The 23086-nt window shown below is 43.8% G+C and overlaps 2 protein-coding genes across 2 annotated transcripts in view; both read right to left on the bottom strand.

The window, feature by feature from the left end:
- Nucleotides 1–23086, bottom strand: part of LOC139421752 (NLR family CARD domain-containing protein 3-like) — a 1082035-nt gene that overhangs the window by 287791 nt on the left and 771158 nt on the right. The gene's annotated exons all lie outside the window — the stretch shown is intronic.
- LOC139422516 (calcium-regulated heat stable protein 1-like) lies at nucleotides 563–23033 on the bottom strand. Its single transcript, XM_071173674.1, has 4 exons — nucleotides 22728–23033; nucleotides 7589–7842; nucleotides 1958–2080; nucleotides 563–913 (listed from the first exon to the last, which is right to left on the bottom strand). The coding sequence occupies exons 2-4, from the start codon at nucleotides 7810–7812 to the stop codon at nucleotides 748–750; spliced, it is 513 nt and encodes a 170-aa protein (XP_071029775.1). The 5' UTR covers nucleotides 7813–7842; nucleotides 22728–23033; the 3' UTR covers nucleotides 563–747.

Raw genomic sequence — 23086 nt, 5'->3', positions numbered from 1 at the left:
TGAAAACACACCTCCCATCTGAAAACACACCTCCCATCTGAAAACACACCTCCCATTTGAAAACACACCTCCCATCTGAAAACACACCTACCATCTGAAAACACACCTCCCATTTGAAAACACACCTCCCATCTGAAAACACACCTCCCATCTGAAAACACACCTCCCATCTGAAAACACACCTCCCATCTGAAAACACACCTCCCATCTGAAAACACACCTCCCATCTGAAAACACACCTCCCATCTGAAAACACACCTCCCATCTGAAAACACACCTCCCATCTGAAAACACACCTCCCATTTGAAAACACACCTCCCATCTGAAAACACACCTCCCAAACAGGCCCGAGATTCGATCTGATCAGGCGTTGTCGACGATGCGGCTTTTAAAAAAAAGGCAACGTTACCACGTTGGTAGAGATTGCATCAACTCTACAAACGCTGCAGAACGCTTGAAATGTGGCATCGGTCGACAGGCACTATGGAATTGAATCCAATTGAACAGCGGATCTCAGTGATATTAGTTCAAACCACGAATAAAAACCATAGAGAATGTCTTGTTGAAGTGATGCAGCTTTATTGAATTAACCTTCCCGTCTAATGATACACGTCTTCTCTATTCAAATGCCAACCTTTCCATTCCCTCCCACAACAAGCATTAACCCATTTGTCCCTTCGGGGGAAAAAAAAAAAGAAGGGGACCCTTTCCCTGTTGACATTTCTCCCCTCCAGAAACCTCCGGGACTCAGGAGGAACTGAGCAGCGCCCCGCCCCAGGTCTCGTGCTTCGATCCTGGGTTGAGGTGGGTGATGGTGACATCCACCGCCTGGATCTTCTGGTACTTGGGAGGGATGGAGCACACCTTATAGCTCACCTCATCTCCTTCCATTGGCACGTATTCCCCCTCGATACTGTAGAGGGAGGAGGGAGGAGTGAGAGATGAGAATACATGCTCATCTTTATCAGTTTCCATCTGTCTTCTCTCCTAGAACCACGTGTACTCAACTCTCCTAGAACCACGTGTACACAACACTCCTAGAACCACGTGTACACAACTCTCCTAGAACCACGTGTACACAACTCTCCTAGAACCACGCGTACACAACTCTCCTAGAACCACGCGTACACAACTCTCCTAGAACCACGTGTCCACAACTCTCCTAGAACCACGTGTCCACAACTCTCCTAGAACCACGTGTACACAACTCTCCTAGCACCACGTGTACACAACTCTCCTAGCACCACGCGTACACAACTCTCCTAGCACCACGCGTACACAACTCTCCTAGAACCACGTGTACACAACTCTCCTAGAACCACGTGTACACAACTCTCCTAGAACCACGCGTACACAACTCTCCTAGAGCCACGCGTACACAACTCCCCTAGAACCACGTGTACACAACTCCCCTAGAACCACGTGTACACAACTCCCCTAGAACCACGTGTACACAACTCTCCTAGAACCACGTGTACACAACTCTCCTAGAACCACGTGTACACAACTCTCCTAGAACCACGTGTACACAACTCCCCTAGAACCACGTGTACACAACTCCCCTAGAACCACGTATACACAACTCTCCTAGAACCACGTGTACACAACTCTCCTAGCACCACGTGTACACAACTCTCCTAGAACCACGTGTACACAACTTGCCAGACCACAAACATACCCTGAGTGTATGACTAAAAGTACCGGCTATACCAATCACTCTGTACTTCTGATACGGGGACCACACGAATAGCCTGCTTTTGAAGGAGAGAGTGAGAGAGAATCTCCTCTCTAAAAGACGGGCACTAGGACCTCAGGGACCAATGACGCCATGAAAAAGGTGGAAGGACGCAGAGTGAACTGCAGACCGTTGCCCCTCATCACCGTCCTCTTCACTGGGTGAGTGGGAGCTGGTAGTATCTTTTTAAATGTGTGTTGAGGCTGTGACCCACAAACTTACTCTGAGATGTGGACAAAGATGTCGCTGCCTCCGTCGGCTGGTGTGATGAAGCCGTGTCCTTTAGTCCGAGAGAAACACTTACATACACCGCTGAATGACGGGCCCTCCGCTGCCCGCTCCGCCCTGCACACACACACACACACACACACCACACACACACACACACACCACACACACACACACACACACACCACACGCACCACACACCAGACACACCACACACACACCACACACACACCACACACACACACACCACACACACACCACACACACACCACACCACACGCACCACACACAGACACACATACCAGACACACACACACACACACACACACACACGCACACACACCACACGCACACACACCACACGCACCACACCACACGCACCACACCACACGCACCACACACACACACCACACACACGCACCACACCACACGCACCACACACACACACACACCGCACGCAAGCACGCAAGCACGCAAGCACACCACACCACACAAACACCACAGACACCACACACACACACCACACAGACACACGCACATGCAACACACACAGACACGCACACCACACACACACACGCACGCAAGCACGCTCACACACCACACACACACACACACCGCACGCGCAACACACACAGACACGCACACCACACACACAGACGTGCACGCACACGCAGACACACACACCACGACCACAGACACACACACAAAATAAAAGGCAGGCAACATTTAAAAAAAGGAACAACGACAACCTTGCAACACGCATCTAATTATTCAGTATGAACGAGATTGGATTTATTTGGTTTCCATTCTTCATTGTAACCATGACGACTACACAAATAATTGAACACAACCAATATGAGCAGATTAGTCTTCAATATAGAAATGTTTTGACCAAGTTAATCAGACAGAATGTTGGTACTTATTTTGATCCAGAGCCAGAAATGAGTGAGTCACTCAGCTTTATGATGACCAATATAGATGTTGCTGTAAATAGCCTACTAAATAGGCCGAACCTAGATGAATATTAAAATTTCCTAAATAAACTAGTACATTTCATTAATTAAATAAATTAACTAGCTCAGGTCTTGAAAATATATTTTCCCCCTCCCCTATCCTCGCGGTGCCTTCTTTCATTCAGTCTCTAGAGTCTCAGTAGAGAAGGACTCCGTGTTTCAGAAACTCACTTTCTATTTATTTATTGATTTTATTTATCCGTTATTTTACCAGGTAAGTTGACTGAAAACATGTTCTCATGTGCAGCAACGACCTGGGGAATAGTTACAGGGGAGAGGAGGGGGTGAATGAGCCAATTGTTAACTGGGGATTATTAGGTGACCGTGATGGTTTGAGGGCCAGATTGGGAATTTAGCCAGGACACTGGGGTTAACACCCCTACTCTTACAATAAGTGCCATGGAATCTTTAATGACCTCAGAGAGTCAGGAAGCCCGTTTAACATCCCATCCGGGATCTTTTTTTAGACCAGAGGAAAGAGTGCCTCCTACTGGCCCTCCAACACCACTTCCAGCAGCATCTGGTCTCCCACCCAGGAACTGCCCAGGACCAACCCTGATTAGCTTCAGAAGCAAGCCAGCAGTGGTATGCGGGGTGGTATGCTGCTGCCCCTTCTATAGAGGGGCTATCACTCTCCAACTGTGGTAAATAAAGACAGGTAGTTATTTACGATTTATGATTTATTTCTGTTTTTAGAGGGAGAGAAACCAACAGGCTGCCGTGCCAATTTTCCTAAAACCGTCAGTCCACATGTCAAGTGAGTTTCTGAAACACGGAGTCCTTCTCTTCTCTTCACATGTCAAGTGTAATTGAGCCATTGTATTTCCCCAAGTTCTCTCTCAACTCCGGGACCACCCGCCAGCTGAATGTTGTTGTTGCCTGATGCAGGACTCTATAGCACCAGAGGAGAGAGACTCTCGGACTGAAACATTCCCACCTCCATTCGTTTACAAAAGGATGGTGTAAATAGTGGTTCTTGGTGTGAACAATCCCCCAATTTGTGCCACAGTTTAGACTAGCGATATATCAGCGTTCTAACTCCCCCTTGTGGTAGTGTGGTGCAATGACAGAAGTTGAGGCATAAGATCACAACTTTTAAATGAAGTACCACTTTAGTGTTATGATACATTATATAATGTTATGATTTGGGAGTAGTGGTATGACACATTATATAGTGTTATGATACATTATATAGTGTTATGATATGGGAGTAGTGTTATGATACATTACATAATGTTATGATACATTATATAGTGTTATGATATTTGAGTAGTGTTATGATACATTATATAGTGTTATGATACATTATATAGTGTTATGATACATTATATAGTGTTATGATATGGGAGTAGTGTTATGATACATTACATAGTGTTATGATACATTACATAGTGTTATGATACATTACATAGTGTTATGATACATTACATAGTGTTATGATACATTACATAGTGTTATGATACATTACATAGTGTTATGATATGGGAGTAGTGTTATGATACATGACATAGTGTTATGATACATGATATAGTGTTATGATATGGGAGTAGTGTTATGATACATTATATAGTGTTATGATACATGATATAGTGTTATGATATGGGAGTAGTGTTATGATACATTACATAGTGTTATGATACATTATATAGTGTTATGATATGGGAGTAGTGTTATGATACATTACATAGTGTTATGATACATTACATAGTGTTATGATACATTACATAGTGTTATGATACATTACATAGTGTTATGATACATTACATAGTGTTATGATACATTACATAGTGTTATGATACATTACATAGTGTTATGATATGGGAGTAGTGTTATGATACATTATATAGTGTTATGATACATTATATAGTGTTATGATGCATTATATAGTGTTATGATACATTATATAGTGTTATGATGCATTATATAGTGTTATGATATGGGAGTAGTGTTATGATACATTATATAGTGTTATGATACATTATATAGTGTTATGATACATTATATAGTGTTATGATACATTATATAGTGTTATGATGCATTATATAGTGTTATGATGCATTATATAGTGTTATGATATGGGAGTAGTGTTATGATACATTATATAGTGTTATGATACATTATATAGTGTTATGATACATTATATAGTGTTATGATACATTATATAGTGTTATGATACATTATATAGTGTTATGATACATTATATAGTGTTATGATGCATTATATAGTGTTATGATATGGGAGTAGTGTTATGATACATTATATAGTGTTATGATACATTATATAGTGTTATGATACATTATATAGTGTTATGATACATTATATAGTGTTATGATGCATTATATAGTGTTATGATGCATTATATAGTGTTATGATGCATTATATAGTGTTATGATATGGGAGTAGTGTTATGATACATTATATAGTGTTATGATACATTATATAGTGTTATGATACATTATATAGTGTTATGATACATTATATAGTGTTATGATGCATTATATAGTGTTATGATGCATTATATAGTGTTATGATACATTACATAGTATTATGATACATTATATAGTGTTAGTGTTATGATACATTATATAGTGTTATGATATGGGAGTAGTGTTGTGATACATTACATAGTGTTATGATACATTATATAGTGTTATGATACATTATATAGTGTTATGATACATTATATAGTGTTATGATGCATTATATAGTGTTATGATGCATTATATAGTGTTATGATATGGGAGTAGTGTTATGATACATTATATAGTGTTATGATACATTATATAGTGTTATGATACATTATATAGTGTTATGATACATTATATAGTGTTATGATACATTATATAGTGTTATGATACATTATATAGTGTTATGATGCATTATATAGTGTTATGATATGGGAGTAGTGTTATGATACATTATATAGTGTTATGATACATTATATAGTGTTATGATACATTATATAGTGTTATGATACATTATATAGTGTTATGATACATTATATAGTGTTATGATGCATTATATAGTGTTATGATGCATTATATAGTGTTATGATATGGGAGTAGTGTTATGATACATTATATAGTGTTATGATACATTATATAGTGTTATGATACATTATATAGTGTTATGATACATTATATAGTGTTATGATACATTATATAGTGTTATGATGCATTATATAGTGTTATGATGCATTATATAGTGTTATGATACATTACATAGTATTATGATACATTATATAGTGTTAGTGTTATGATACATTATATAGTGTTATGATATGGGAGTAGTGTTGTGATACATTACATAGTGTTATGATACATTATATAGTGTTCTGATACATTATATAGTGTTATGATACATTATATAGTGTTATGATACATTATATAGTGTTATGATACATTATACAGTGTTATGACGGGGGGCACAGTGTTATGACAGGGGGCACAGTGTTATGACAGGGGGCACAGTGTTATGACAGGGGACACAGTGTTATGACAGGGGACACAGTGTTACGACACGGGGCACAGTGTTATGACAGGGGGCACAGTGTTATGACAGGGGGCACAGTGTTATGACAGGGGGCACAGTGTTATGACGGGGGGCACAGTTTTATGACGGGGGGCACAGTGTTATGACGGGGGGCACAGTGTTATGACGGGGGGCACAGTGTTATGACGGGGGGCACAGTGTTATGACGGGGGGCACAGTGTTATGACGGGGGGCACAGTGTTATGACGGGGGGCACAGTGTTATGACAGGGGGCACAGTGTTATGACGGGGGTAATGTTGGCAAACAGTTAGTCAACACATTGCCACTGCCAGGAAACACTTCCACACTCCGCCCCCAGGGGGCAGCACCAACAGGGTCTAGGTGCTGAGCTAAGCCGTGATAGGCACATCAGGTGCAGCCAATTAAGGTGATGGTCAGTCAGTGTCCCAGCTGGAAAAACCGTGAGGCTCGAGGATTTCATTGGTGGCCTTGAGGCCTTTGGTTTGGTTTAGAGTCTTTAGTTTGGGTATAATGAGTTTAGTTAGATATAATGATTCAGGTTACAGACCATGTAGCTAGAACCCCTAGATATAATGAGTCAGGTTACAGACCATGTAGCTAGGACCCCTAGACATAATGAGTCAGATTGTAGACCATGTAGCTAGGACCCCTAGACATAATGAGTCAGGTTACAGACCACGTAGCTAGGACCCCTAGATATAATGAGTCAGGTTACAGACAATGTAGCTAGGACCCTAGACATAATGAGTCAGGTTACAGATCATGTAACTGGGACCTCTAGACATAATGAGTCAGGTTACAGACCATGTAGCTAGGACCCCTAGACATAATGAGTCAGGTTACACGTAGCTAGGACCCCTAGACATAATGAGTCAGGTTACAGACCATGTAGATAGGACCCCTAGACATAATGAGTCAGGTTACAGACCATGTAGCTAGGACCCCTAGACATAATGAGTCAGGTTACATGTAGCTAGGACCCCTAGACCTAATGAGTCAGGTTACAGACCATGCAGCTTGGACCCCTAGACATAATAAGTTAAGCCGTTATAACACTAACTAGGTGTGTGTGTGTGTGTGTGTGCGCGCAGTACTCACGCGGAGCAGGTCCTAGTACGTCTGGTTGGCAGGGGGCTGGGTATGAGGTAACCTCTCATGGGGGAGGGGGAACGGTCTCGGTACCGGGAGGCTGGCGGGCACAGGGACCCAGGGGACACCGGAGAGACTGGGGAGACCGGGGAGACAGGGGCCCCAGAGGTCAGGGGAGGGGTCGTAGAGCATGGGGATACTGACCCCTGGATGCCCGTGGCTTCAGAAGACATTGTGTGAGGAAGGGTAGTCGTGACAACCACCTAGAGTAGACAGACAGAGAGGCAGACAGGAGAGGAGAGAAAGGGAGGAGAAACCCAGTTTAGTTGTTATACTAATAGACCTGATTATGACATCACAGTTCCAAATGACCCTCTGAACAGTTTACAATAGACAGGAGAGGTGGATGTCGTGACTACAGAGAATATGAAGAGATAACAGGGAGGGAGGGTTGTATCATTTTTGTCCTTCCCCCCTAACTCTTTTCTCTTGGCCCATCCATCTCTTTCATTTCCTGTTCCACTGTCTAGGAAATGGATTTGGTCTAGGGTTTCTTCCCTAGCCTGGGTACCAGTCTGTTTGTGCCATTATGCCACTGTTAGACATGACAAGCAGTATTAGCATGATGCACAAACAGAACTGGGACGTGACCAGGTTAATTCTACTCTACTATGAGAGATCAGTAGATCTGGGACCAGGCTAATTCTACTCTACTGTGATAGATCAGTAGATCTGGGACCAGGCTAATTCTACTCTACTGTGATAGATCAGTAGATTTGGGACCAGGCTAATTCTACTCTACTGTGATAGATCAGTAGATCTGGGACCAGGCTAATTCTACTCTACTGTGATAGATCAGTAGATCTGGGACCAGGCTATTTCTACTCTACTGTGATAGATCAGTAGATCTGGGACCAGGCTATTTCTACTCTACTGTGATAGATCAGTAGATCTGGGACCAGGCTAATTCTACTCTACTGTGATAGATCAGTAGATCTGGGACCAGGCTATTTCTACTCTACTGTGATAGATCAGTAGATCTGGGACCCGGCTAATTCTACTCTACTGTGATAGATCAGTAGATTTGGGACCAGGCTAAGTCTACTCTACTAGACTCACACTGAAAACTGTCAATCAGCTACATAGGCACTAGCCTGACTGCAGATACAGAAACACACCCACTCCAAACCCTGGCCGCCCAATCAGTGCCCTCCTAGGACATTAAGAACCCTCTTCACCATAGCAACACCAATCAAAGTGCTGCCAGGTTCTAGCCCATGGGGCCTGTTCAGGAGGGTTTAATGTTACAGAACATTCAGATATAAAATGTGTTCTACACATTACATTACTATATACAGTTGAAGTGGGAAGTTTACATCCACTTAGGTTGGAAACATTAAAACGTGTTTTTCAACCACTCCACAAATGTCTTGTTAACAAACTATAGTTTTGGCAAGTCGGTTAGGACATCTACTTTGTGCATGACACAAGTCATTTTTCCAACAATTGTTTACAGACAGATTAGTTAACTTATAATTCACTGTATCACAATTCCAGTGGGTCAGAAGTTTACATACACTAAGTTGACTGTGCCTTTAAACAGCTTGGAAAATTCCAGAAAATGATGTCATGGCTTTAGAAGCTTCTGATAGGCTAATTGACATCCTTTGAGTCAATTGGAGGTGTACATGTGGATGTATTTCAAGGCCTACCTTCAAGCTCAGTGCCTCTTTGCTTGACATTTGTAACTAATTTGTAAACACTTCTAAAAACATTATTTAACTTTAACATGATGGGGTAATCACGTAACTGTAATTAACTAGGAAGTCGGGGCACCAAGGAAAATATTCAGATTACAAAGTTATAATTTAATCTTTTCAGATATTGTCTATCTGATCAATTAGTCTTCGAATTAATGAATTATTTACTTTACCTCACGTTAGTCTCATTCCAAACGTCGTAAATTGTTGGTTATCTGCACGATCCCAGTCTTCACTATGAGTCATCCATACATCAATTGTCTTAAATCATTTATTTATTAACTAACTAAACAATCACAGAAGTGCACACACACACAAACAAAGTATGTGAATGCTCGGCATTCAACACCATAGTACCCTCCAAGCGCGTCATCAAGCTCGAGACCCTGGGTCTCGACCCCGCCCTGTGCAACTGGGTACTGGACTTCCTGACGGGCCGCCCCCAGGTGGTGAGGGTAGGCAACAACATCTCCTCCCCGCTGATCCTCAACACTGGGGCCCCACAAGGGTGCGTTCTGAGCCCTCTCCTGTACTCCCTGTTCACCCACGACTGCGTGGCCACGCACGCCTCCAACTCAATCATCAAGTTTGCGGGCGGCCTACAGGGAAGAGGTGAGGGCCCTCGGAGTGTGGTGTCAGGAAAATAACCTCACACTCAACGTCAACAAAACTAAGGAGATGATTGTGGACTTCAGGAAACAGCAGAGGGAACACCCCCCTATCCACGTCGATGGAACAGTGGTGGAGAGGGTAGCAAGTTTTAAGTTCCTCGGCATACACATCACAGACAAACTGAATTGGTCCACTCACACAGACAGCATTGTGAAGAAGGCGCAGCAGCGCCTCTTCAACCTCAGGAGGCTGAAGAAATTCGGCTTGTCACCAAAAGCACTCACAAACTTCTACAGATGCACAATCGAGAGCATCCTGGCGGGCTGTATCACCGCCTGGTACGGCAACTGCTCCGCCCTCAACCGTAAGGCTCTCCAGAGGGTGGTGAGGTCTGCACAACGCATCACCGGGGGCAAACTACCTGCCCTCCAGGACACCTACACCACCCGATGTCACAGGAAGGCCATAAAGATCATCAAGGACATCAACCACCCGAGCCACTGCCTGTTCACCCCGCTATCATCCAGAAGGCGAGGTCAGTACAGGTGCATCAAAGCTGGGACCGAGAGACTGAAAAACAGCTTCTATCTCAAGGCCATCAGACTGTTAAACAGCCACCACTAACATTGAGTGGCTGCTGCCAACACACTGACACTGACTCAACTCCAGCCACTTTAATAATGGGAATTGATGGGAAATGATGTAAATATATCACTAGCCACTTTAAACAATGCTACCTTATACAATGTTACTTACCCTACATTATTCATCTCATATGCATACGTATATACTGTACTCTATATCATCGACTGTATCCTTATGTAATACATGTATCACTAGCCACTTTAACTATGCCACTTTGTTTACATACTCATCTCATATGTATATACTGTACTCGATACCATCTACTGTATCTGCCTATGCTGCTCTGTACCATCACTCATTCATATATCCTTATGTACATATTCTTTATCCCCTTACACTGTGTACAAGACAGTAGTTTTGGAATTGTTAGTTAGATTACTTGTTGGTTATTACTGCATTGTCGGAACTAGAAGCACAAGCATTTCGCTACACTCGCATTAACATCTGCTAACCATGTGTATGTGACAAATAAAATTTGATTTGATTTGATTTGAAATATGGTTACAAGAAATGATAGGGGAATGTGCCCCTAGTGGGCTAAACCGGCATGGCGGCTTGGTGGACAAAAGGGAAGTGGAGGTCAGCTGAGAAGTCACTACAGAGTTGATAATTATAACAATTGAAATGTTGATCCTTTACACTTGAACGCTCACTCATTCGGGAACAATTGCAATCAATATACAGTAGATCACAAAAGTGAGTACACCCCTCACATTTTTGTAAATATTTGAGTATATCTTTTCATGTGACAACACTGAAGAAATGACACTTTGCTACAATGTAAAGTAGTGAGTGTACAGCTTGTATAACAGTGTACATTTGCTGTCCCCTCAAAATAACTCAACACACAGCCATTAATGTCTAAACCGCTGGCAACAAAAGTGAGTACACCCCTAAGTGAAAATGTCCATATTGGGCCCAAAGTGTCAATATTTTGTGTGGCCACCATCATTTTCCAGCTCTGCCTTTAACCCTCTTGGGCATGGAGTTCACCAGAGCTTCACAGGTTGCCACTGGAGTCCTCTTCCTCTCCTCCATGATGACATCACAGAGCTGGTGGATGTTAGAGACCTTGCACTCCTCCACCTTTCGTTTGAGGATGCCCCACAGATGCTCAATAGGGTTTAGGTCTAGAGACATGTTTGGCCAGTCCATCACCTTTACCCTCAGCTTCTTTAGCAAGGCAGTGGTCGTCTCGGAGGTGTGTTTGGGGTCGTTATCATGTTGGAATACTGCCCTGCGGCCCAGTCTCCGAAGGGAGGGGATCATGCTATGCTTCAGTATGTCACAGTACATGTTGGCATTCGTGGTTCCCTCAATGAACTGTAGCTCCCCAGTGCCGGCAGCACTCATGCAGCCCCAGACCATGACACTCCCACCACCATGCTTGACTGTAGGCAAGACACACTTGTCTTGATTTTCACCTTGTCAGCTCGGGGGAACCAATCTTGCAACCTTACAGTTAACTAGTCCAACGCAATAACGACCTGCCTCTCTCCACAAGTGCAACGAGAATGCAGTAAGCCAAGGTAAGTTGCTAGCTAGCATTAAACTTAATAAAAACAATCAATCAATTAATCAGAATCACTAGTTAACTACACATGGTTGATGATATTACTAGTTTATCTAGCGTGTCCTGCGTTGCATATAATCTGACTGAGCATACAAGTATTTGACTGAGCGGTGGTAGGCAGAAGCAGGCGCATAAGCATTCATTTAAACAGCACTTTCGTGCGTTTTGCCAGCAGCTCTTCGCTGTGCTTCAAGCATTGCGCTGTTTATGACTTCAAGCCTATCAACTCCCGAGATGAGGCTGGTGTAACCGATGTGAAATGGCTAACTAGTTAGCGGGGTGCGCGCTAATAGCGTTTCAAACATCACTCACTCAGACACTTCTAGTAGTTGTTCCCCTTGCTCTGCATGGACACAATGGAACTATTTTACACGCACACACCTGCTGACACAGGCTGGTTTCAGTAGCGATCAGACCCATGGAATATTCCACCAGAGACCAATGCTGATCTCTACATCTGTGTGTGTGTGTGTGTGGGGGGGGGGGGCTATATTTTTTTGTTTCTGAATAACCTCCAATACCGGTCAGACAGGTTTAGCAGTACTGCTACCATCACATACATACATACACCATCACTGATTATCATCACGGTCCCTTCCCTCATGTCTGTATAGGATCAGACACAGTTAAAACTCTATGTAGTGTGTCCACAATGTAAACAAGTCAACAACGTGTGAATCACTGTTTAATATACTAGACACTAACCAGCAGGACACTACATCTGAATTATAGTCTGTACCAGTGAATCCCTGTTTAATAGTGTAGACTAGACACTAACCAGCAGGACACTATATCTGAATTATAGTCTGTACCAGTGGTTGACATAATGGAGGAGATTCAGCTGGTTCTAGTAGTGACCACATCAACAGGTTGACATAACGGAGGACATTCAGCTGGTTCTAGTAGTGAACACATCAACAGGTTGACATAACGGAGGAGATTCAGCTGGTTCTAGTAGTGACCACATCAACAGGTTGACATAACGGAGGACATTCAGCTGGTTCTAGTAGTGAACACATCAACAGGTTGACATAACGGAGGAGATTCAGCTGGTTCTAGTAGTGAACACATCAACAGGTTGACATAACGGAGGAGATTCAGCTGGTTCTAGTAGTGAACACATCAACAGGTTGACATAATGGAGGAGATTCAGCTGGTTCTAGTAGTGAACACATCAACAGGTTGACATAACGGAGGAGATTCAGCTGGTTCTAGTAGTGAACACATCAACAGGTTGACATAACGGAGGAGATTAAGCTGGTTCTAGTAGTGAACACATCAACAGGTTGACATAACAGAGGAGATTCAGCTGGTTCTAGTAGTGAACACATCAACAGGTTGACATAACGGAGGAGATTCAGCTGGTTCTAGTAGTGACCACATCAACAGGTTGACATAACGGAGGAGATTCAGCTGGTTCTAGTAGTGAACACATCAACAGGTTGACATAAAGGAGGAGATTCAGCTGGTTCTAGTAGTGACCACATCAACAGGTTGACATAACGGAGGAGATTCAGCTGGTTCTAGTAGTGAACACATCAACAGGTTGACATAATGGAGGAGATTCAGCTGGTTCTAGTAGTGACCACATCAACAGGTTGACGTAACAGAGGAGATTCAGCTGGTTCTAGTAGTGACCACAACAGGTTGACATAACGGAGGAGATTCAGCTGGTTCTAGTAGTGACCACATCAACAGGTTGACGTAACAGAGGAGATTCAGCTGGTTCTAGTAGTGACCACAACAGGTTGACATAACGGAGGAGATTCAGCTGGTTCTAGTAGTGACCACATCAACAGGTTGACGTAACAGAGGAGATTCAGCTGGTTCTAGTAGTGACCACAACAGGTTGACATAACGGAGGAGATTCAGCTGGTTCTAGTAGTGAACACATCAACAGGTTGACGTAACGGAGGAGATTCAGCTGGTTCTAGTAGTGACCACATCAACAGGTTGACATAACAGAGGAGATTCAGCTGGTTCTAGTAGTGAACACATCAACAGGTTGACATAACAGAGGAGATTCAGCTGGTTCTAGTAGTGAACACATCAACAGGTTGACATAACAGAGGAGATTCAGCTGGTTCTAGTAGTTACCACATCAACAGGTTGACATAACGGAGGAGATTCAGCTGGTTCTAGTAGTGAACACATCAACAGGTTGACATAACGGAGGAGATTCAGCTGGTTCTAGTAGTGAACACATCAACAGGTTGACATAACGGAGGAGATTCAGCTGGTTCTAGTAGTGACCACATCAACAGGTTGACATAACGGAGGAGATTCAGCTGGTTCTAGTAGTGAACACATCAACAGGTTGACATAACGGAGGAGATTCAGCTGGTTCTAGTAGTGAACACATCAACAGGTTGACGTAACGGAGGAGATTCAGCTGGTTCTAGTAGTGACCACATCAACAGGTTGACATAACAGAGGAGATTCAGCTGGTTCTAGTAGTGAACACATCAACAGGTTGACATAACAGAGGAGATTCAGCTGGTTCTAGTAGTGACCACATCAACAGGTTGACGTAACAGAGGAGATTCAGCTGGTTCTAGTAGTGAACACTGAATCCTTCCATTTCTTTCTGGTCTGTGTTTGTCCAATCAGCTGTCTCAGTCTCACGTTTATCCATATTTCTCAAACGTAACATTTAGAAGTCGTTCAAAACATCACATTTTGTGTTTAGGGTGAAGTTTAGGCATTAACTCTAAATAGTTAAGGATCGTCTTAGAACACACACACACAGCCTGGGTAGAGACACAGCTCCTCCCCCCTCCCCTTCTCCCCTTCTCCTCACCCCTATCCTTCCTTCCCACACCATCCTCAGGGAGGAAACCAGGAACAGGACTGGCGCTTCCTGGAAAACATCAATCAGGAAGTGCCCAAGTCTCTTCCTGCCCAGTCACCAGAGATGAAATACCTTTAACAAAACTAAACTGAGAAATGTCCTTCTGTTCTATTTAGTTCTACTCTTCCTGCAAGGTGTGAAGCAAGGAGCGGTGGAAGTTGTACAGCAGTAGTCAGACAGACTGCCGTCCAGGACCTCTATACCAGACGGTGTCAGACAGACTGCCATCCAGGACCTCTATACCAGGCCGGGTCAGACAGACTGGCATCCAGGACCTCTATACCAGGCCGGGTCAGACAGACTGCCATCCAGGACCTCTATACCAGGCGGTGTCAGACAGACTGCCATCCAGGACCTCTATACCAGGCGGTGTCAAACAGACTGCCATCCAGGACCTCTATACCAGGCCGTGTCAGACAGACTGCCATCCAGGACCTCTATACCAGGCCGGGTCAGACAGACTGCCATCCAGGACCTCTATACCAGGCCGTGTCAGACAGACTGCCATCCAGGACCTCTATACCAGGCGGTGTCAGACAGACTGCCATCCAGGACCTCTATTCCAGGCGGTGTCAGACAGACTGCCATCCAGGACCTCTATACCAGGCGGTGTCAGACAGACTGCCATCCAGGACCTCTATACCAGGCCGGGTCAGACAGACTGCCATCCAGGACCTCTATACCAGGCCGGGTCAGACAGACTGCCATCCAGGACCTCTATACCAGGCCGGGTCAGACAGACTGCCATCCAGGACCTCTATACCAAGCCGGGTCAGACAGACTGCCATCCAGGACCTCTATACCAGGCCGGGTCAGACAAACTGCCATCCAGGACCTCTATACCAGGTGGTGTCAGACAGACTGCCATCCAGGACCTCTATACCAGGCCGGGTCAGACAGACTGCCATCCAGGACCTCTATACCAGGCGGTGTCAGACAGACTGCCATCCAGGACCTCTATACCAGGTGGTGTCAGACAGACTGCCATCCAGGACCTCTATACCAGGCCGGGTCAGACAGACTGCCATCCAGGACCTCTATACCAGGCGGTGTCAGACAGACTGCCATCCAGGACCTCTATACCAGGCGGTGTCAGACAGACTGCCATCCAGGACCTCTATACCAGGCCGGGTCAGACAGACTGCCATCCAGGACCTCTATACCAGGCGGTGTCAGACAGACTGCCATCCAGGACCTCTAAACCAGGCCAGGTCAGACAGAAATGTTAACAAATAAATGCATAAATGTCTTGAGTCAATAAGTATTCAACCCCGTTGTTATGGAAACGCCTAAATAAGTTCAGGAGTAAACATTTGCGCAACAAGTGACATAATAAGTTGCATGGACTCACTATGTGTGCAATAATAGTGTTTAACATCATGTTTTAATGATTACATCATCTCTGTACCCCAGTATACAACTATCAGTAAGGTCCCTCAGTCAAGCAGTGAATTACAAACACAGATTCAACCACAAAGACCAGGGAGGTTTTCCAATGCCTTGCAAAACAAGACAGTTATTAAAAACCCCTTTGAGCATGGTGAAGTTATTAATTACACTTCGGATAGTGTACCAATACACCCAGACACTACAAAGATACAGGCGTCCCTCCTAACTCAGATGCCGGAGAGGAAGGAAACCACTCAGTGATTTCACCATGATGCCAATGGTGACTTTAAAACAGTTACAGAGTTTAATGGCTGTGACAGGAGAAAACTGAGGATGGATCAACAACATTGTAGTTACTCCACAATACTAACCTAATTGACAGAGTGAAAAGAAGGGAAGCCTTTACAGAATAACAATATTCCATAACATACATCCTGTTTGCAACAAAGTACTAAAGTAAAACTGCAAATAATGTGGCAAAGAACTGTACGTTACGTCCTGATTACAACGTGTTGTGTTTGTAGCAAATCCAAAACATCACCGAGTACCACTTCTTATTCTGAGGACAAAAATAAACTGAACAGAGTTAAGCGCCGGCAAAATCTTAGAGGGAAACCTGGTTCAGTCTGGTTTCCACCAGAGAGATGGGAGAGGAATTCACCTTTCAGCTGGACAATTACCTAAAACACAAGGCCAAATATACACTGGAGTTGTTTACCAAGAAGACAGTGAATGTTCCTGAGTGGCCGAGTTACAGTTTTGACTTAAAATCTGTTTGAAAATGTATGAGCAAGACTTGAAAATGGCTGTCTAGCAATGATCAACAACCAACTTGACAGAGCTTGAAGATTTGTTTTTATAATAATGTGCAAAAAGTGTACAATCCAGCTGTGCAAAGCTCTTAGAGACTCACCCAGAAACACTCACAGCTCTTAGAGACTCACCCAGAAACACTCACAGCTCTTAGAGACTAACCCAGAAAGACTCACAGCTCTTAGAGACTAACCCAGAAAGACTCAAAGCTCTTAGACTCACACAGAAACACTCACAGCTCTTAGAGACTCACCCAGAAAGACACACAGCTCTTAGAGACTAACCCAGAAAGACGCACAGCTCTTAGAGACTCACTGGTACCCTGTGTATATAACCAAGTTATCATTGACTCTGTACTGGTACCCTGTGTATATAACCAAGTTATCATTGACTCGCTACTGGTACCCCGTGTATATAAACAAGTTATCATTGACTAGGTACTGGTACCCTGTGTATATAACCAAGTTATCATTGACTGGGTACTGGCACCCCGTGTATATAACCAAGTTATCATTGACTCGCTACTGCTACCCCGTGTATATAACCAAGTTATCATTGACTAGGTACTGGTACCCTGTGTATATAACCAAGTTATCATTGACTCAGTACCGGTACCCCGTGTATATAACCAAGTTATCATTGACTCAGTACTGGTACCCCGTGTATATAACCAAGTCATCATTGACTCTGTACTGGTACCCCGTGTATATAACCAAGTCATCATTGACTCTGTACTGGTACCCTGTGTATATAACCAAGTTATCATTGACTCTGTACTGGTACCCTGTGTATATAACCAAGTTATCATTGACTCTGTACTGGTACCCTGTGTATATAACCAAGTTATCATTGACTCAGTACTGGTACCCCGTGTATATAACCAAGTTATCATTGACTCAGTACTGGTACCCCGTGTATATAACCAAGTTATCATTGACTCTGTACTGGTACCCTGTGTATATAACCAAGTTATCATTGACTCTGTACTGGTACCTTGTGTATATAACCAAGTTATCATTGACTCTGTACTGGTACCCTGTGTATATAAGTTATCATTGACAATGTACTGGTACCCTGTGTATATAAGTTATCATTGACTCTGTACTGGTACCCTGTGTATATAACCAAGTTATCATTGACTCTGTACTGGTACCCCGTGTATATAACCAAGTTATCATTGACTCTGTACTGGTACCCTGTGTATATATTAAGCATTCTAGAACAGTTAAATAGTTAGCATGTACACAGAGGTCTAAGGCACTGCATCTCCGTGCAGCAAGAGGCGTCACTACAGTCCCCGGTTCGAATCTAAGCTGTATCACATCCGGACGTGATTGGGAGTCCCATAGGGCGGCGCACAATTGGCCCAGCGTCGTCCGGGCCGTCAATGTACCGACGTTGGCATTTTTTTAGCTAATATCGTCCGATACCGATATGTTCACAATATTTCATGCATCTCTATAGATAATAGTTTCATAACACTATCGCCAGGCTGACAGGAGCTAGAGGCTAACAGCTAATGTGTCTATGTCTATGTGCCTGGTCAACAACAGAGAGGCTAACAGCTAATGTGTCTGTTCAACAACAGAGAGGCTAACAGCTAATGTGTCTGTTCAACAACAGAGAGGCTAACAGCTAATGTGTCTGTTCAACAACAGAGGCTAACAGCTAATGTGTCTGTTCTACAACAGAGAGGCTAACCGCTAATGTGTCTGTTCAACAACAGAGGCTAACAGCTAATGTGTTCAACAACAGAGAGGCTAACAGCTAATGTGTCTGTTCAACAACAGAGGCTAACAGCTAATGTGTCTGGTCAACAACAGAGAGGCTAACAGCTAATGTGTCTGGTCAACAACAGAGAGGCTAACAGCTAATGTGTCTGGTCAACAACAGAGAGGCTAACAGCTAATGTGTCTGTTCAACAACAGAGAGGCTAACAGCTAATGTGTCTGTTCAACAACAGAGAGGCTAACAGCTAATGTGTCTGTTCAACAACAGAGAGGCTAACAGCTAATGTGTCTGTTCAACAACAGAGAGGCTAACAGCTAATGTGTCTGTTCAACAACAGAGAGGCTAACAGCTAATGTGTCTGTTCAACAACAGAGAGGTAACAGCTAATGTGTCTATGTCTTTGTGCCTGGTCAATAACAGAGAGGGTAACAGCTAATGTGTCTATGTCTATGTGCCTGGTCAACAACAGAGAGGGTAACAGCTAATGTGTCTATGTCTATGTGCCTGGTCAACAACAGAGAGGGTAACAGCTAATGTGTCTATGTCTTTGAGCCTGGTCAACAACAGAGAGGGTAACAGCTAATGTGTCTATGTCTATGTGCCTGGTCAACAACAGAGAGGGTAACAGCTAATGTGTCTATGTCTATGTGCCTGGTCAACAACAGAGAGGGTAACAGCTAATGTGTCTATGTCTTTGAGCCTGGTCAACAACAGAGAGGGTAACAGCTAATGTGTCTATGTCTTTGTGCTTCTTCAACAACACACACAGCGGGAGTCTGGAGGGAAGTAGCAAACTCATAGTGCTCTCTAAGAAAACACAAAAAAGACACTAACACTGTCTGTCTGACTTCATGTCTCTCTGTCTGTCTGACTTCATGTCTCTCTGTCTGTCTGTCTGACTTCATGTCTCTCTGTCTGTCTGACTTCATGTCTCTCTGTCTGTCTGACTTCATGTCTCTGTCTGTCTGTCTGACTTCATGTCTCTCTGTCTGTCTGACTTCATGTCTCTCTGTCTGTCTGACTTCATGTCTCTCTGTCTGTCTGACTTCATGTCTCTCTGTCTGTCTGACTTCATGTCTCTCTGTCTGTCTGACTTCATGTGTCTGTCTGTCTGTCTGTCTGACTTCATGTCTCTCTGTCTGTCTGTCTGACTTCATGTCTCTGTCTGTCTGTCTGTCTGTCTGTCTGTCTGTCTGTCTGACTTCATGTCTCTCTGTCTGTCTGTCTGACTTCATGTCTCTGTCTGTCTGTCTGTCTGTCTCTCTGTCTGTCTGACTTCATGTCTCTCTGTCTGTCTGACTTCATGTCTCTCTGTCTGTCTGACTTCATGTCTGTCTCTCTGTCTGTCTGACTTCATGTCTCTCTGTCTGTCTGACTTAATGTCTCTCTGTCTGTCTGACTTCATGTCTCTCTGTCTGTCTGACTTCATGTCTGTCTCTCTGTCTGTCTGACTTCATGTCTCTCTGTCTGTCTGACTTCATGTCTCTCTGTCTGTCTGACTTCATGTCTCTCTGTCTGTCTGTCTGACTTCATGTCTCTGTCTGTCTGTCTGACTTCATGTCTCTGTCTGTCTGTCTGTCTTCATGTCTCTGTCTGTCTGTCTGACTTCATGTCTCTCTGTCTGTCTGTCTGACTTCATGTCTCTGTCTGTCTGTCTGACTTCATGTCTCTGTCTGTCTGTCTGACTTCATGTCTCTGTCTGTCTGACTTCATGTCTCTGTCTGTCTGACTTCATGTCTCTGTCTGTCTGTCTGTCTGACTTCATGTCTCTGCCTGTCTGTCTGACTTCATGTCTCTGTCTGTCTGTCTGACTTCATGTCTCTCTCTGTCTGTCTGTCTTCCGTCCGTCCACATTGTACCTCAATATCTTTAATAAAAAAACACTTCTACTCTGTCAAGATCCTTCTAAACATTATGGTTCCTAATATCACATTCACAAACAGCTGAAATGATATGATAATACAGCAAGGGTGTCACACACACACACACACACACACACACACAGTGTGAGTGAGCAGTCATAATACTGTACAAAGGCAAGGTTCCCAGGACTGTGTCCTAAATAGCAGCCTATTCTCTCTGTTTTACACTACTTGACCAGGGCCCATACGGCTCCAGTCCAGAGGGCACTATGGAGGGATCAGGGTGCCATTTAGGGCACACACACAGGACTGTACACATTTACCCGGAGAAACACTGAGGATTTACTGTACGGATCTAGTAACACAATTTCTATGATGCTTAGACCTTCCCACACACACACATCTACTTCCCCATTCCCAGACCTTGGAGTGGTAGACACACATCTACTTCCCCATTCCCAGACCTTGGAGTGGTAGACACACATCTACTTCCCCATTCCCAGACCTTGGAGTGGTAGACAAACATCTACTTCCCCATTCCCAGACCTTGGAGTGGTCTCTCTCCTCCTAATATCCTCCCTCTCTGTCTCTCTCCTCCTAATATCCTCCCTCTCTGTCTCTCTCCTCCTAATATCCTCCCTCTCTGTCTCTCTCCTCCTAATATCCTCCCTCTCTGTCTCTCTCCTCCTAATATCCTCCCTCTCTCTCTCTCCTCCTAATATCCTCCCTGTCTGTCTCTCTCCTCCCAATATCCTCCCTCTCTGTCTCTCTCCTCCCAATATACTCCCTCTCGGTCTCTCTCCTCCCTCTCTGTCTCTCTCCTCCTAATATCCTCCCTCTCTGTCTCTCTCCTCCCAATATCCTCCCTCTCTGTCTCTCTCCTCCCAATATACTCCCTCTCGGTCTCTCTCCTCCTAATATCCTCCCTCTCTGTCTCTCTCCTCCTAATATCCTCCCTCTCTGTCTCTCTCCTCCTAATATCCTCCCTCTGTCTCTCTCCTCCTAATATCCTCCCTCTCTGTCTCTCTCCTCCTAATATCCTCCCTCTCTGTCTCTCTCCTCCTAATATCCCCCCTCTCTGTCTCTCTCCTCCTAATATCCTCCCTCTCTGTCTCTCTCCTCCTAATATCCCCCTCTCTGTCCTCCTACTTTCGTTTTATTGCCCACTAGGGACCATTAGCACAGAACACTAGTCTACAGAACACTAGCCTTCTAGAACCATTCATATTGACAACAGAACACTAGCCTTCTAGAACCATTCATATTGACAACAAAACACTAGCCTTCTAGAACCATTCATATTGACAACAGAACACTAGCCTTCTAGAACCATTCATATTGACAACAGAACACTAGCCTTCTAGAACCATTCATATTGACAACAGAACACTAGCCTTCTAGAACCATTCATATTGACAACAGAACACTAGCCTTCTAGAACCATTCATATTGACAACAGAACACTAGCCTTCTAGAACCATTCATACTGACAACCCTGAACAGAAGAAAACTGTGATTTACACCAGTCTTTGACTCTTAACACGCACGCAAACCCCCTCCCCCCTAAACTACCTCGCCCCCACGCAACCCACTCCCGCCCTAACTTCCAACTACAAATATTTAAATAAATACAAATATGCTTCACTTCGTTTTGAATCGTCATCAGTTAATCATGAATGGGTATGATTTAGATTTAATTATGAAACAGCTATAGTAAAACAGCCAACTACAGTTATTTTGATTGTATCGAGCGACTGCACTGATTTTCATTCGACTGTGTCAATAATGTAGGCTAATAGCGTAACTGTTTATAAATGCTGTACGATATAAATGCTGTACGCATTATATGAATGGCGTTAATGAATCAATCATGTTTGCGCAAGGCTCTGAAGTGAAGCGCGTCACCACTCACCTTTTCCGAACTTTTCCGTGGAGGAAACAAAAACACTTTCCTTTTGAGGTCGAGCAGCAGGTAATGGATAAAAACGGACTCCCTGCAGTCTGAGATTGGAATCAATCAATTCGTAACCTTTTCTCACAACAAAATAGTTATTTGGGAGAATAGACAGGACGTGTGAAGTACACGACAGCAGTGAAGCTGGGTTTGTTTCTCCGTGCGTTTCAGTGCGAGTCCCGATGGGCGGGACCCATCTAGCGATGACGTCATCGTGGAGTAGGCTCCTCGTGAGCGTAACCCGAAGAGATCTGAATCTAAAACCTCCACAACGGAGATACACGATTTTAGTAGCACTCGATATTGATCGTCCAGCT

The sequence above is a fragment of the Oncorhynchus clarkii genome, chromosome 12, assembly GCF_045791955.1.
Source record: "Oncorhynchus clarkii lewisi isolate Uvic-CL-2024 chromosome 12, UVic_Ocla_1.0, whole genome shotgun sequence".
Lineage (NCBI taxonomy): Eukaryota > Metazoa > Chordata > Actinopteri > Salmoniformes > Salmonidae > Oncorhynchus > Oncorhynchus clarkii.
Note: the sequence above shows the minus strand (reverse complement) of the source record. Positions and strands in the feature narration are given on the sequence as shown.

Excerpts from the sequence above, each read along its gene's own strand:
- LOC139422516 (XM_071173674.1), bottom strand. The coding sequence starts at position 7,812 with ATGTCTTCTGAAGCCACGGGCATCCAGGGGTCAGTATCCCCATGCTCT. Across the intron at positions 2,081-7,588 it reads CGTACTAGGACCTGCTCCGC|GGCGGAGCGGGCAGCGGAGG; the intron begins GTGAGTACTGCG and ends GTGTGTGTGCAG. Across the intron at positions 914-1,957 it reads ATCTTTGTCCACATCTCAGA|TATCGAGGGGGAATACGTGC; the intron begins GTAAGTTTGTGG and ends CTCCCTCTACAG.